Source organism: Crotalus tigris, unplaced genomic scaffold, assembly GCF_016545835.1.
Source record: "Crotalus tigris isolate CLP2741 ecotype Arizona unplaced genomic scaffold, ASM1654583v1 scf7180000024340.7048381, whole genome shotgun sequence".
In the NCBI taxonomy this organism is placed as follows: Eukaryota; Metazoa; Chordata; class Lepidosauria; order Squamata; family Viperidae; genus Crotalus; species Crotalus tigris.
In genome coordinates, this window is record NW_024100510.1 from 3,771,100 (window position 1) to 3,787,577 (window position 16,478).

General features: G+C 35.8%; 2 protein-coding genes across 10 annotated transcripts in view; one reads left to right on the forward strand and one right to left on the reverse strand.

Moving 5' to 3' along the window:
- Window positions 1–4,835, forward strand: part of FAM228B (family with sequence similarity 228 member B) — a 30,072-nt gene extending 25,237 nt beyond the window's left edge. For 5 of the 6 annotated variants that reach the window (XM_039326277.1, XM_039326278.1, XM_039326280.1 and 2 more), the window contains 2 exons: window positions 18–162; window positions 2,745–4,835. In XM_039326277.1, the coding sequence (XP_039182211.1) occupies window positions 18–162; window positions 2,745–2,940 (341 nt within the window). In that variant the 3' untranslated portion in view covers window positions 2,941–4,835. Of the gene's footprint in view, window positions 1–17; window positions 163–2,266 lie in introns of all 6 variants that reach the window. The other variant, XM_039326279.1, reaches the window with a different exon arrangement.
- ITSN2 (intersectin 2) overlaps window positions 4,745–16,478 on the reverse strand; it is a 79,846-nt gene continuing 68,112 nt past the window's right edge. For all 4 annotated transcript variants that reach the window (XM_039326272.1, XM_039326275.1, XM_039326273.1 and 1 more), the window contains 10 exons: window positions 14,208–14,314; window positions 12,988–13,171; window positions 11,972–12,070; window positions 11,654–11,821; window positions 10,701–10,913; window positions 9,172–9,293; window positions 8,311–8,393; window positions 7,793–7,876; window positions 6,733–6,906; window positions 4,745–6,518 (listed from right to left, as the gene is read on the reverse strand). In XM_039326272.1, the coding sequence (XP_039182206.1) occupies window positions 6,361–6,518; window positions 6,733–6,906; window positions 7,793–7,876; window positions 8,311–8,393; window positions 9,172–9,293; window positions 10,701–10,913; window positions 11,654–11,821; window positions 11,972–12,070; window positions 12,988–13,171; window positions 14,208–14,314 (1,392 nt within the window). In that variant the 3' untranslated portion in view covers window positions 4,745–6,360. The remainder of the gene's footprint in view (window positions 6,519–6,732; window positions 6,907–7,792; window positions 7,877–8,310; window positions 8,394–9,171; window positions 9,294–10,700; window positions 10,914–11,653; window positions 11,822–11,971; window positions 12,071–12,987; window positions 13,172–14,207; window positions 14,315–16,478) is intronic.

The following is a 16,478-nucleotide window of genomic DNA, read 5'->3' on the forward strand; positions in this document are numbered from 1 at the left end:
ATTACAACTTTCTACAGGAAAATTATATTCCTCTAAAGATGTTCATGAACTACATAAGACTGAGTTACCACCACTTCCTTTGGGTCGGCAACTTATGAACCCCATAGATTGGCTGAAAATTCCATTCCAGTATGTGGAAAGTGATGTCCGTCAAAAAAGCCGGTAAAGTTTGAGAAACCTTTACATTTTAAAATTCATTCTCTGTTGAATAGCATCAGATATAAAAGTTGATTATGAAGGGTATAATGATGACATTCTGTGAACCCTTTGGAACACAAACTTTACCATTTTATTATATAAATGACCATATATTTCTAAATTACCTGTAATTAGCACTAGCCAAATTTGTAATTAACCAAATATAGCCTGTAACCTTCTCTTGCAGAGGATATTAATAGAAACCAGATTGCAAAACCACCGAAGCCATTCTACCCTTTCTTGAGGTTATGGTTGATTCCTAGCTGCTGTAATAATTCATTTGGCACGCTGTTTTGTCAAATTTATTCTCCCCCCCAGTGCTATATTTTCTCTATTATTCTTTTTTATTGAAACGCCTATTTAGAATTCCCACTACTCAGTTTTGATTCACCCCAGTTTTTTCCCCTTAACTCTCAATTCATCTATTGAGTTTGCATTTATTCCTACAAAAAGAATCTTCATCAAAGTTGAAATAAGTGTGTGTGACTAGTGAGGTCTATAGTGGAACTGAATCTTTGCTAGTTCCAGTTTGGTAACAAGGTAGCCATTAGATTACAATATGCAGTTTTCCTTTATTCCATTACTTCAGAAAAAAAGCATTCTCATTTTCAATAGCTGCTGTTTCTTCTTAAGCTGTTATATTTTTAATTTAAATAGTCTCTGAGATCCTTCAATATAAGTCATTTGTTTTGCTCATTGAAGGGCAGTTTACTACAGGGCTCATTTTTGTGGAACTGTAGTTGAGAATAATAGAATCTCTTCTTGTGATGAGGCTCAGTTCTCGTTCTTCCTAATGTTGCTTCCGGTTTCACTTTGTCAGAACAGAATGTAGTTCTTTGCAATAACTTGTATATCCACATGTCTGCAGCTAGCCACAATGCTGGCAAGATGACATTTGCTCTTTTATTACTTTGAAGATGGTTAGAGGCAGTTCAAAATGTACCTCTTTTTATTTTATTTTTTCAATTTGTCTATCTGCCACCTCGTATTTGTGACTTTGGGCAGTTCATAGTTAAAAAAACAATAAATACAGTAACACAACCAATAAACAAACACAGGAAAACAGTAAAAACACAATAGCTAAATAAACACCTAACTGAAACCAACATTCATAAAAAAGCAGGCAAGTGCAAGTCTTGGATCAATAAGTATAACCGTCTAGCAAGCTCCAAACCTTAACCAGAAGCTCAGGATCATTGAGACAAGCCTGTCTTTAGAGCCTTTCACATGGCAAGCCAGACCCACCACTAGGGAATGACATTCCCAAGGGGCAGGCGCTGGGCCAGAAAAGTTGAGACTGTTTCATAGACAGGACTCTTTCTGCTGGACCTGATGGGACGCGTAGAGGTAAGTAGAGAGGGGCTTCTCTTTACGGAGGAAAACCATTCTTAATACTCTCGCTTGAGGCTTCCCCTGATCTGTATTCAAGTATGCACAAAGATTCATGATGTATCGGGCTGAGATTCTGTTCTCCAATTTAAAACTGATTGAGACATACTCTTCTTTAATCCTTTAATTTTCACTTTCAGTGGTTCAGGACTAGGCTGTGTGGGATAGTTAGTGACTTGTAGAAAGATAATCTCTTCTGTGAAGTAGAATTCAGCGATAGCACTCCCTAGGAATCCTTCAGTAAGACCCAGCTTCATAAGAATTACAAATGGAATGATGATGAATGCAATTGACATTCTAACACATCACTAACCATCTATTTTCCAAGGCATTTAGCAAAATAACTAAATTTTCTTTTTACTGTTTTTAGCATTAGTTTTCCCCTTCCTTCCTTATTAAAGGTCAGTTTTAGAATAAAAGAAAATCAATACACATACCCCCCCCCCATCTGATCCATTTAAAATACAATGGCTTTGGTTAAACAGTAAACATTCACAGTCTGATCTATATATTTTGGAGGAACAATGGAATTAGGTAGGCAATATTACAGTAATTAGATCGAACAGAGACCTTGAAATTTCAGTTCCAGAAAACAAAAGGAATTGGCAGGAGCAAATCCTTATAATTGATCTCTAAGGAAGTGTGTGGTTCCTGTTCTTATTCTCCTTCTTTTTTGTAGGAAGGCACATATGAGAGCTAGGAAAGGTAAAGAGCAAGAGAAAGCAAGAAAGAAGGAAATAAACTTTCTCCCTAGGGGCTCAACAACCAGGAAAGCCAGGAACCTGCTCTCCGGTTCAAAACAGGAAATGATCTGGGTCTAGCCCCAGGCCTTCCACCAACATTGTAACAGTCTGCCTTTTAAAGCCAAGGGGAAGAGACTTCCCACTGAAGATGATTTGTCTTCTCCCTCACAGAATAATTCCATGTTGTTCATTTACTGTGCATTTTATATTGTCCGCAGCTCCACCATTATCAACAGTAACAAGGTTTGGTTTTATGTATCACTGAAATCGAAAGGTGATGTTTGAAAATTGGCCACCTTTTTGAGTGTCAAGCAGCATCAATTAGCACAGCATACAACTGGTTCAACAGAGGTAAACACTGGTGCTGAGTAATAACGGGCAGCATTAACCATCCTAATTTCATTCTGTTAAAAGGCAAAAAATGAGCTCAACTAGAAACCAGAGTACTATGGATTTCAAGAGCTGGGGTGACTCGGCCTGGCCTCCACTGAAGAAGAGATGCCCCTCTGTCAGGAAATCAGAGTTCACCCAAATAGCCAGTCTTTTGTCAAAGCAGATATTTACTGGCTCATCAGTTTGGAAACCAAAAATAAAATCTGCTTTCTATTGATCTTTCTTTGAAACTGATTCCTCGTAAAAGGAAAATGCCAAAATTTGGTCCATAAAAGTGTGATCCAATTACTTAAAAGGAACGATTAGAAGCTTATTTCCGCATCAGGTACTACTGAGAATAGTAAAACATAGGCTACAGGGATTTTACACTAAATGCTGCATAAAATTGTGATTGCATATTACTGCTTTCAAAAGTATTGCTAAGCAGCTGCTTCATATTTTCTTACAGGGGAAAATCACAGAATGTGCTATATAAGTATATTTTATTTCAGAAGTGGAAGTGGAATAGGGTTAGACAGTGCTTCAGATACAGAGATAAAAAGATGTTTTGGGGAACACAGGGATGTGCTCTTAAAAGCAGCTGCATTTTTTCCCCCGGCAAGTGCGTGTGCTTGTAGTTGCTGGGGAAAAATGCATTTGGCTTAAGAAGTTGCAATCAGATGCTAGGCGAGTGCCTTGCATGCTCGAAAGCATCTTTTGTCTTTAAATCCAAGGCTCTGCTGATGCCAGTTGAATTGTTCTAAAAGACTGAACAACAGACTTTTATAAATTTAGCAGGAATATATGGCTTTTGCTGTTTCCCTAAGTTGTTTTCCTATTTAGATACAAAGCAAGATTAACAGCCTGTCCACAAAGCAGCTAAAAAAATATTCAGTTACTTCATTTCTAAAGGCTCATTGAGAGATTAGTGTTTCTGCTCCTGGTGCAATATAGATTTTTTTTTACATTCCTTTAAAGTAAGGAATCTTCAATAGAGTTAGGAGTTAACTCAAGAGTTTATTAATCTTTAAAGCTCAGAGATGAGGTTTTCTTTCATAAAATTCTCCTCTATCACCAGAAATGAAATTTTCTTTATCCATTTAACTTAGTGTCTTTAGCTTCATTTGATTCAATTTTATGGCATTGTCTTTTTGGACAGGTGCTGAAATTATAAATAATGTGCAGGAACAAAGATATAGTGTTACAGCTTACAGGAAAATACATTTTTTTCCAAATAAAAACATTATTTTTCCAAGTTTCAATTTTAGAGACTGAAGTGGAAGTAATTTCAAGCCAGTTGCCTAATCCTACATTGTTTATTGTTATGAACTGTTAAAATATACCTGATTATAAAAAGTATAGTCTTCTTTGGTTAGAAATAATCTCTTGAGGTAAAGTGAAAAATCTCATTGAATAGCAGCAGGAGTTGAGGCCCAATTATTCGAAGGCACATAAAGTAATGTGAACTCTTGTTTTCAGGATACACACATGCACCATGCACATGTGAGCAGAGTAGAAAAGAACCAGAAATGCAGTGATGAATAAAGGTGTTTGTATATTGTTAGCAACAGCTTACTTTTCCTGATGTGTTCTGGGAAGGAATGGATGTTATGGACAATTGAATGAGAACTTCTGCTTGGAAATTTTTTTTTTAACATTGACATTTCCTCTTTTTCTGTTGGCCTGAAGCATATCAGTTGCAAATAAAAAAGAAACAAACCAAAAATTCTAATGTTCTAAAATTGTGATAAAATTGTCTTTGTAGCACTCTATAGAGCTATATTTACTTTCTCTATACCCAAGAAATATGCTTGTGTGTATGAATACATGAATTTCAAAATAAATTGTATCTCCTCACATAATTATTATTTTAAAATATTTTAACTGTTTTAAATGTAATTGTTTTCTTATGGTATAAATCTGGACTTTTTTTTTTTTCCTCTTTATTGTATTGGAGTTTTTAAACTGCAATTTGGCTTATGTAAACTTGGAATAGTGTGTGTTTCTTTTCCACTTGCCCAGAAATGACTATCATACAGAAGTTTATACAATGTGTTTAATTTCAATTAATTGAATATATACTTTGGGAACAACGTTTTTTATTTCATATTAATAAAAATGCATTTCAGAAAACTGTTTCTCAGGTTTGCAGTTCACTTAGCTACATGGAAAGGCAGCACTTAAGGCATACAATTTCACTCATTGTTTTAAATTAAAAATAATACATATATCTGAGATGCATATTCAAAATATACAGCTCTTACTCAACCCTTACATTCTATAAAGAGGAACCCTTCACAATAAAGAGCATGGCTCAATAGCAGCACATTTTAAAAATTTGCAAATAAATAAAAACTAGCTGTGCTCAGGCTCTATTAGTAAAGCCATACCAGAGGAGTTTGGATGAATACTCTCGACTTGAATTCCATAAAATCCTATATAGCAATTCCAATGGTAAATGTAACTGGTTTTAAAGCGTTGATAATTTTGCATGGTTTCATTCCTAGATGCTTTCTTACTCATTTACATTCCAAAATACAATAAAACTGGCTTAAGAAAAACAATATGCCACATATTAATATGTAGAGAAATTACAGTATATTCATCAGCTTATTTTATTTATTATAAAGCCCAAGGTAACATTAACTTCCTCCTCCTCGGAATCTTTGTCTTGGACATGTTTTAGCTGCATGTTTTACTGAGATCTGCATGAAATTCCACTTTTCAAAACATTATTAGGCCAATCGTTTGGAAGCATGGTTCTCTGAAGCCATAGCTTGAGCATTAGGGTGGCTTGGCATGGCTGCTTCAAAAGCCACTCCCTTATTATCTGAACATTAGGGTGGCTTGGCATGGCTGCTTCAAAAGCCGCTCCCTTATTGTCTGGACATGCACACTTTCCAGGGATTGCTACAGATGGGCCACCTTGAGGAGGATGTGGTCTCCTGATGCCTTAAGCAGTGGCTTTAGAGAGTGCTTTGGTGGTTTGTTTCTGCAGATGAGTCACATAACCCATATCATTATGTCCCACATTAGACAAAATAATTTCACTTATTTACCACCAAAAAACCTTGGTAAGTTTGCAAAATTATTAAAAGAACTGGAGAGAGAGAGATTTTATTTCCTTTTTAAAACAGAAGCAAGTTTTTAAAAGGCTGCACTTTTTGTCAATATAGAATCTTGAAAGGATCCTGAAGTGCTGAAACTTCTTCTACAATTATATCCTGAGATAAGGGTCAACCAGACTCCAGTTTTTGAACCTGAGGAATGATTTTAGCCCCGAACTAAAATATCCTATGGTTCATTGAAATCTAAGCGGAGCGATTTCAAACATTTTAAATTGTCAAGATTCCTTGGTAATGCTTAAAAGGAATCTGAAATAAACACTGGCATTTACTGTAAAAATATTTACTTTCAATAAAGAAAGGCACTGTCTTATATTATCTCATATACAGTATATTGCATAGATTGCCACCAACACAGGAGTGCAAAGCACAGAGCTAAATAACATATACTTGGAGAAACAATGTTCGTGTGACTAGGCAAAATGATTTTGCAGCAGTATATATTAAAATACCATTTGTAAAACATGCCAGTAAAAGTAGTTCAATGATCTATGCTGGTCTTGGCTGTTATAAATAAAACACATTTTCTTCCTTTAAACAAGTGTTTTCTGATCAAATAACTGTAAATCAAAGCGTACCCAAACTTCCCCTGTTGGTACTTCATGCAGTAGTAAATGTTTAGCTGTAGGTCCCTTGTTTTCTTGCTCTGTCCTGATTTTGGCTACAGGAACTTCAGTGCGACCCAAAAACTCTGCATAACAACAACAAAATTCCTATGTCAGATCACCAAATGTGAAACAAAGAGAGATCTTAAAGAAATAAAGAAAATTAAGCATTATCAGCATATTTTGGACAATCAAAATCAGTAGAAGTCTGGCTACTTTTTGAGCTTATGCTTCTGTTTTCTATTCACTAAAATTGGAAGGAAATTTTAAATATGGTCAAACACAGAATTCCACACATACCATCAGGTGAAAACTGATCCCTGTCAAACATGGTGATACACAATACATCTTGATAAAGATCTTTGATGAAGAATTGACAGTTAAAGTTCCATTTGGGGTTCAAGGTATCTGGCAGTGTCCTGGTAGTGTAGCTTTGAGATCCCATGCTAACTTCACAATATGGATTGCTTTTTCCTTAATTCAAAACAGAAGTGCATCTATTATATATCAAATTTATATGCCACTCATCTCATCTGCAAAGCAACTCTGGTGGATTACAATTAAAATAATAAAAAAATATTAACCTTAAATATAGAAATAAAAACCAAAGGTAAGATTGGTACAGCATTGGCACCATGCAGGTAGTCTTCGACTTATAACAGTTCATTTAATGACTGTTCAAAGTTACAAGAGCACTGAAAAAAGTGACATGACCATTTTTCATACATAATCACGTGATCAAAATTCAGATGCTTGGCAACTGACTCATGACAGTTGCAGAATCTTGGGGTCATGTGATCCCCTTTTGCAAACTTGTGACAAGCAAAGTCAATGGGGAAGTCAGATTCACTTTGCAACCATGTTACTAACTTAACTACAGTGATTCACTTAACAATTGTGGCAAGAAAGGTCATAAAATGGGAGAAAACTTATTTAACAATTGTCTCACTTAGCAACATAAATTTTGGGCTCAATTATGGTTTAAGTCAAGGACTATCTGTACTTATTAGTCCACTAGCCACTCCAACACAAAGCACCAAGCCAATTTGGCACAGCCAGGTTTTAACGCCTTCCAGAAGGTTGAAAGGGTGGATTCACAAACAGTTTCTCCAAATAATAACTTTATGGTTTTAATACCTGGTTATAAATGTCTGTGATTATCTTCAACAAGTTTGTTTATAATGTCCCACCTTTTTTACTTATATATTCACCATACTATGCAGGAAAAAAGATCTCCCCTGCAAGGCTACATATTATATTTTGGAAATACGTGCTTGGCAGCCTCTACTTCTAACAGCAAATCTCCCCTCAGTTTAAACTATTTGGCCAGATAGTTGACAACCCATCCCTAAATTATTACCATTAGGTTTACAGGCTTTTAATTCTGTTGCTTCAATCACATGTACCATCAAACGTCCTATTCCTGAGCTTTTTTGTGATCGAGCTGAAAAAGAAATAAAAATGAGATGTGAAAAAAAGATTTCAGAACAAGCTATCTATTGGCAGATTTACACAAAAGTTATTTCTGTAGTTTGCAAGTTGATCAATTTGTTCTGGATTGTTTCATGAATACTAGGTACTACCCCACAGCAACCAGGTTGTCAATTGGTATTTATGCAGATCTATGAAATTTCTGGAGCTGATACACAATCAGTGTTTTTCTGTTAACACATCTACACCTAAATAAAAAGGAATCTAGCACATCTTTAGTACTTATTTTAAAACCCAAAGTATCTTTGATGAATACTGATGTCTTAGAATGTTTGAAAATGTCATCTGGCTAGCAAAAGATATCACTTGACATAAATGCCAAGTCCTTCCAATCTCACAAAAACACGAAAATAGCTGTTACTAAAAGTTACAATTGCAGATCAGCACCTTGGTAAGCCTTTTCATGTTTCTTTTTTTCAGTTTCAATATATTGTTCTGAAGCTCCTTTAATTTTCTGGACCCAGGCAGTTCTACAAGAATGAACAATTTTGTTAAAGAACAATAATATAGACAAATTCCTTGTGAATCTAATCACATTTGGCCAATAAAGTCCTATTCTATTCTATTCTATTCTATTCTATTCTATTCTATTCTATTCTATAACAAAAACAACTTATTAAGAGATTTGGCTTCATCTGAACACAAACCTGTGAATGTCACATTCTAATTTCATTCTTAATTATTGGCTCCAGAAAACATGAAATATCCTTGATAACCACGAAATCTTTAAATATGGGTATACAGTACATATATAGACACACTGATCAATATGTTTGTACCCATATAATAAAACAGCAAATTTCTCTATTCTCAGTACCATTTATTATAGAATGTTAAAGTTGCAACAGATTATTTAAGGGATTTTCTATGCCAGTCTCCCTTAGGACAATTAGTATTCTCTTTACTGTCATCATATCTGGTTTTTGGGTTCCTGCTCCTTAGAAAGATGATGAATCCTGTAATTTCTGCAGTTCGTGAAATTACCAATATTTTTTTTTATGGATTAAGATACAAAGTAGACGTATGCAGCCAAATTGTGATACATCCTACTTTTGAACATTTTTTTCAATGCTTTTCTCACATTCCAAAAGTAGCCTTTTGGATATGAATAAGAGATTTACTACAGTCAAAGAATCCAAGAACAAACATAATAACAAAAAAGAAAACAGCATACATTTTGACATTTCATGGGAAAGAAATTCAGAAGATGTTTTATTTCTTTTTTAAGGCAAGAATTTGGAGGCTCACCTCTCATTAATATTGTCTGTTTTCAGTGTGTAGACTCGGTCAATATGTGAGATGTGGAAAATTGGTTCATCACTAGAAGGGTCAGTTGGCAATTTCACTAGGACTTCATTAAGAAAAATAGGCTGGAAGAAACAGATTTTGATTCAATTAAGTTCAAACATTTCAGCAAAAAGTGACAGGCTGATTAGCAAGAAATTTGCTAATCTGAAGAGGCTTATTTTGAATAAAATTTTGCATTGAAATTAGGAATGATTTTGAAAGAAGAGTCAACTATTAATGCAAATAACATTTAATTCAGTGCATTGATCTTTAAAAAAACAAGTTGAAGGAATTTGATAACCACAATCACTGCACCTATTATTTTCTTTTTAAATCTGGCAGACATTCTTTTTGAAGAACCTACTGTCCCCATTAATTACATTTTATTTTGTTAAAAAAATAAAAGTGTTAAATATATCTCTATACATCTTAAGCAAGGGGAATAAGTTTAATTTTCACATCAAGGATTCTCTTGGAACTCCTTCCCAAGAGTATGTTTGTTGTTTCATATTTTGCAAAGAATGATGACTTTCTTAGATGAGCCAAAGGAATAGATAGGTTTCTCCAGAGAGCTTGACACAGTTGAATAGCCATAGCAAACATAATCAATGTGCTCATAGCCAAGAAAAAACATGTCTCCAGAAACTCACACAAATTTGAATGCACAAAAGTAAATTTAACAGCATAAAAATAAAACTCAGCATGACTTCCATAAGCAGTATGGCTATTTAGCTTATCTTAAAAAGGAAAGATAAGTGTTTATCTAACTGTATGCTATTGAAATTAGGCTAAATAATGATTTTTGAATGCAGCAACCTTGTTCTTAAAAAAAATGCCCACAATTAAGGTGCACTGAACCTCTAACCCAGTGATGGTGAAACTTTTAGAGACCGAGTGCCCACACGGCAACCCAAAACCCACCTATGCATCGTCGGGTGCCATGTGGATGTGGCCCATTGGGTGGGTGAGGCCCATTGGGTGGGTATGGCTGCGGTGGTAACAGCAGACTGGGTAGGACTAAAAAGTTCAATCAATCAATTCCAACTTTGCAAGATCTTTTTTTTTCCGCGAGAAGTTGAAATTGACTGATTGATTGAACCTTTTTTTTTTGTACACGGCAGCGGAGGCCTAAAGCGAAAAGGTTTTATAAAACCCAGCTGAAAGCCTAGGACTGGGGCGATGGCGCGCGTGCCCACCGAGAGGGCTCTGAGTGCTGCCTCTGGCACCCGTGCCATAGGTTCGCCACCACTGCTCTAACTAATGCTTTGGCAGTTTAGAAAAAATAAATCCCATTGATACAGATAATGACTTTATCTACAATCTGAGTTTTGATCAGTAAATTCAAAACTATTATTGCTAATTAGTTGACATAATACAATTAACACCAACTGTTGGAAAAAGAGTTACAGGTTAAAGAACAACGTATTTCTATTCCTAGAAATCCCATTTCCTCCCAGGTGAAAGTATCTGAGATTCTTGAATTCACTCACCACTTTGTACATTTTAAACTGAGAATTTGATTTGGGGCTGAACAGTTTATCTGATCCTGTAGAGACGAACTGCTTCACCATGTAGGTGAGAAGCAGGAAGTCATTGAAGAGAAAACCATAGAGTTCTTTGTTGCTCTTTGTCTTATAAAGCTTGCCACTGTGCAGAAGTTTCCGTGGTCCCAAACAGTTGGTCAGTGAGTTGAAAATCAGTTGCTAGAAAAATGATGCAAAGCACATAGATTTTCTTCACCATATAAATTATTCCACTTAAAAACCATGTTGCTGATATCAAGTCTTATTATAATTATTATAATTAGTCCCAGCAAATGATTCAGTTTTCTCAATTTGGAATTTGACATTTTTATATTTTAACATACTTAGTGTCTATGAAATACTTTTAATAGGCTTTGAATTTTGCTTTTGTGTTCTGACTGGCTTATAAAGGTATAATGATACAACATTCCTCTGAACATTTCTGAAACTTGAACTAATTTTAAAAGATGTAAAACATCTTTTCTGTAGCCTTGGGGTTTTGTAGTAAGAGATTTCATTTATTTTAACATCTTTTATTTTCTTAAAAGGCATGCTTCTGATTCATCTAGAAACAAACCAATGTCTCAGAATGTATAATTATTTGCAGAAAGCTTTATTATGGAGCGTGCATATCCTGGGGCAGTGCCTGACCCCAGTATCTCTTGCCATTGTTATGCAGTTGTTCCAAGAGTTCATTAAATTAGTGTCTTTTCCCTTTTTAATTTTTTTTTCCGTATATCTGGTAAACTCTCTCTATATGCATTGCCTATATAAAGCATGTATGAATGTATTGGGTATGTAATTCAGATATTATCTGAGGATTTACGAGGTATTATCTAACATTTCTTCCTTGCCATAAGAACTGTGCAATAGCAAATTTCAGTTGCATTTCTTGACCACTGAGCCCAAGCCCCAGTTACCTCAACAAGTCCTTCACACTGGACATGGGACTGTATCCATTCAAGCCTGTCTGAATTCTCCTTCTCACGCACCCCCTCATTCACCTGGGAACACAATTCTTCAGCACGCTCGAGAGCCTGCTTCAGATTATTGCGATCGGGGTGAGTTTCAGGGGTATTCTCCAGAATCTGGTTGCAGAAAAAGACAAATTAACTCATGGCAATATTGAGGAAAAACTCGTTCTTATATTTTCATAAATGTATTTGCAGTGCTGTATTCACCTTTCCACCTGAGGCAAGTTATTCAGAGATTCAGAAAAAGAGCAACTGGGTACTCACACTCTTGATGAGCAGAGGGTAGCGAGTAATTCTCTGCATCGGTTTCAAGAGGAAGCTGGACAGGGGCATGCCTTTACAGCGGGAATCTGAGGCCAATTTCTACATGTTTAAATAAATTTGAAACAGAAACATAACATTATAGAAATATAGAACACCTCTAGCTTCTATAAAGTTTATAACAGTTGATTTTCTATGTTTCATAACCAATCACTTATGCCTCTAACTTACAGAAGAGGGCATCTTAACTTCTGAAAACTACAATAAAGCTACATTTCAGGAAATCTGAGAGTTGGGCAAAATACCAGCCTTATATTTAATATTGAGATTTTTTCATTTTAAATGTAACAAAGGGCACATTGGATAGGTTTTCATAATTCAGAAGCTACATGATTCCCCAGTAGACATAGGCACACAAAGAGATAAATAATAGGATAAAAGTGGGAGTCATGCCAACTGGTTACTAGATAGACAAAAAGCTGCAAATGCACAGAATAAAACTACATAATGAGATCTGTAACCTAACTGAAGGAATCTCAGTTAATTTAACATTTCCTTCAATGTGCTAAGTATTTTTATAAAGGAAATCTAGAAAGAAGGAAGGCAGAGAACTGTTAATTGATCTAAATCTTGGCCCCATCCCAGCACCATCCACAGGTTATGTATATGTGTTAAACCTGCAACATGTACATGCATCGATATGTACTTACAAATTTTGTCCTTCCCCTAATCACTATGCACCATCCTTGTTAAACTGCTAACAGCTCTACATTTCACAGTGAAAAAGAAAAATGGCTTGAGTCCAATAGACATCAGAGTAATTTAAAATGTAATGCTATAACAAGTTGTACATGCTGTTGTGACTTTCAATAGGGTCATTTTTGCTTTTTGGAGAGGGAGTCAAGGCTTCCTTCTATTCAAGACATTACTAGTAGAAAAAGTTACTGTCACACTTGCACATGCAATCCAAAGCGAAAGAGGAAAGATAGTGAAGAGAGAGTTACTGAATAATAGCCTACTTTCAAAAAATCTTTGAACTCTGGCTCTTCATCTGTTTTTTGCTGTAATAAGGCAGCTCCGTTAAGCTGGCAGCTACAGAATCGAATATAGGCTTGCATATGAGATAACTGAGCAGCCAAGATGTCACCAATCATCTGTACTGGCATCTTTTCCCCCCCAGTCTTCTTACGCACCCGAAGGGCTCTGAAAAAAAAAATACATAAATATCCATGGGAAAACAGACTGACTCCAGAAATTCAAGAAAGATGAAGCTATAGAAGGCCTTGCAAACAAATGTTTCTGTTTCACAGGAACTGTGGGAAATAGAAGAGATGTCAATCTGGCAGGCACATCAAATATGTAAAATTCAGTCTCTCAGAACTTGCCAAGTTGGAATTTGAAAACTTTGCAAAATGGCTCCTTTGATGGGCTTGACAATACACAAAGCTTTTACTTAGAAGGAACACCGACAAGGTTGCTTTCCAGCACCTCCTGAAGCCTTCTAGGTCATTACTAATCAATCAATCAATTCCATCACTCAGTCAATCTTATTTACAACCAAAAGGCCCAAAAGTAAGTTACAAATATAATCTAAATTTAGCATTAGATGTCAATTATCTCAGCTTATCTCAATGTCCAAACAAAACACTGGATGCTTCTGGAATCTTTGAGCCCCAGAAAAATTCTGAGAAAATTATGCTTGAGGCTCACACTGCTTCAGTATTTATTTAATTCAAAAAAAAAAAAAAATCTAAACCACTAAGATATAATCAGGAAATGACGCCTGAAATGTGCCAAAGGAGGTATCTATGAGCACCCTGGAATTCCCAGTGCTTCAACTCGGTGCACAGGCTGTAGTTTACCCTACATATGATAAGCATCTCTTCCTAGTTTAGGAGCTCTCAAATAATGGAAAGGAGTGAAAGAGGCAATCAAAAGGAGGGTCCAGTAAGTAGAACCCTAGAACTGCAATCAAATGAGACTGTGAATGCCAGACTAGCAATCTTCTCTCTCTTCAAACTCATAGCAAATCAGGCAATAGATGGCAGACAAAACAATGGAATAACCTTAAGGAAGAAAGCAAAGACACATGGTCTTTATATTTTGGAGAGAACTTAAAAACGGTGGAAAGATGTACGAATAGGAATTGGGGTGGTGATGTAAACTTAAAGATATGATTGCTGTTTTGGATGGAGGCATTTAACAGCACAAAAATTAACAAAACAGTAGCAGTACTTACTTCAATAACTTTGTATTACACAAGATGAGCTCTTTCCAGTTGACGAAGATCAACCCCATTTCAGCTTCTGAGAGGCAGCCTGCTTCAGTCATTTGTTTCTGGAAAACCTACAGGACGCAGGAAGAACAATACTAGTGATAGTTGTGACTCAAATCACAATTGACTCAATAAGTAATAATTTATGAAATATTTTATTTATTCTTTCTATTGCACATAAAGCTGTTGTCTGATGATGAATAATTTTTTTCAAAATATTTGACATTGTTGAATTAGAGTGCAAAGAGGACTATTGTCTTACTCTTCAGTTTATCAATTTTGAGAAAGAACACAACTATAGATTCTTTCTCTGTAACACTGTGATAAGAGATACTAAACTCCTTTCTGGAAACTCCATTTTCTATTTCACCTGATGAAAAAAATGAGTTCTTTCAAATTTGTATATTTTTCCTGGGAGATGAACTGATTTTAGCCATTCTTCCACCAAGGGGATCTAACATTCTTCCGTGATCTGACTGAATCATTATATTTCCAACCAAATTCAGAAAATGAACTGTATATTTTAGCAAATGTATATGCCAGCGAATAAAATACATTAATTTTCTCCAAGTATGATATGTAAATTTGATCCTCCTACCATTAAAATTCCCATTCTTGCATATCTATCATTATATTTAATTTTGCATTCATATACAATCTTTAACTTGTTCAATTTCTGAGTCATATTTCAGCAACCATAGGTAAGACCCAGCTTTGCTCCAAATTTAATATTGTAAGGCCTTCAAATTCAATCAAATCTCTAAGTATTTCTTTTGTTTCTGCAGTTCTTTTAATACAATACTATTCATTTGCAATATTAAAACCAATGTGGCAGATGAAGCTATTACAAGAATAAAAGGCTTAAGAGATTGTCCTACTAATAACATCTTTAGTTATATAAATAATTTCTCTCCTCTGTGCTTTCTTTCTGCTTTCCTTTTCATAAAAATAAACATTTAAGAACAAAGCAAGAGATAACAAATCTGGACCAATTCTTTTAGTATTTATCCAAACACTCAGTATATTGCTCTTTATTATTGTGAGCTGCTTGTTTCTGCTTCAATCAATTCAGAGATATTTATGCATACCATCTAGAAGTGCAGCTTCCTCCATAGAGATGTCCAGTCCATAACAAGATACAATTCAGTCTGTAATCTTCCTTAGACAACTAGCTTGATAATAAAATTAAAGTTTGGAGTTGCCAGTTGTCTTTTCATTTCCTATATAATCTTGAATTTAATCCTTGGCTTGTTTTTAAAACCCATATATCATTTGATAGTTGTTTATACCAGTCATTGAATGTCTTGTTTTCAATATTTATTTAAATATTTTAAGGGAGACATCATAACTAAGATAATCACATTTTGAACGAGAGATAATTCTCTCTGACTTAATATTCGCTTGCAGATATTTCATTACCAGACCAAGTAACATCATCAAGACTAGTGAGTGTGGGTTTGCTCTCTGTTTATATGTAGTAGTTTGTCCTGCTAGTGATGGTGGGGATATGGCTTTCTTCTTGGTGGTTCCTTGTTTAGACTATTGTTTTCTGCTAGATTGTTTGTCTGGTATTAATCCTTGTTTAAAGATGGCTCGATGGAAGGATGCATTATGGTCTTTTTTTCCCTTACCTTTTTTATTATATCTTTTGAATGGTGTATAAATGTGGTTTGTATCTATGTATTTATTGATGGCTGATTTGTCTGAATGCCAAACAAAGGATTACATTGCATATTCAAAAGATTAATGTGTGTTTTTACTATATAAGACAGTGGTTCTCAACCTTTTTAATGCCGTGATCGCAACCGGTCGTAAGTCGAGAACTACCCAACCCGTCGTAAGTCAAGGACTTTCCCTGCCCGGGAGCACTGTGCATGCGTGGTGCCGCCCCCTGCGCCAGCCGAGGCATAGCTGGCAAGTGGCAGAGATGGAGCAGGCTGACCACTGGCTGGGCCACCAGCTGGCCCAGCCCAAGGGAGGTAAGGCACCTGCTGGGCCCCACGCGCGTCAGCAACCCTCCCTGCACCCGCCGGCCTCCCACCCCTGGCCCTCTTTTACTTACATTTTTAGTAGCTGCTCAGCAGGGAGGGGTGGAAACTTCCAGACAGCTCGCCTTTGCTGCAGACAACTTGCAGCACCATTTGCAGAATGGGACTTTTGGCAGGCTCAGCAGGGCAGAGACAGCCTGGACAATTCCTATTGGCTTTTGAAAGCCAATAGAATTAGACTCTATTC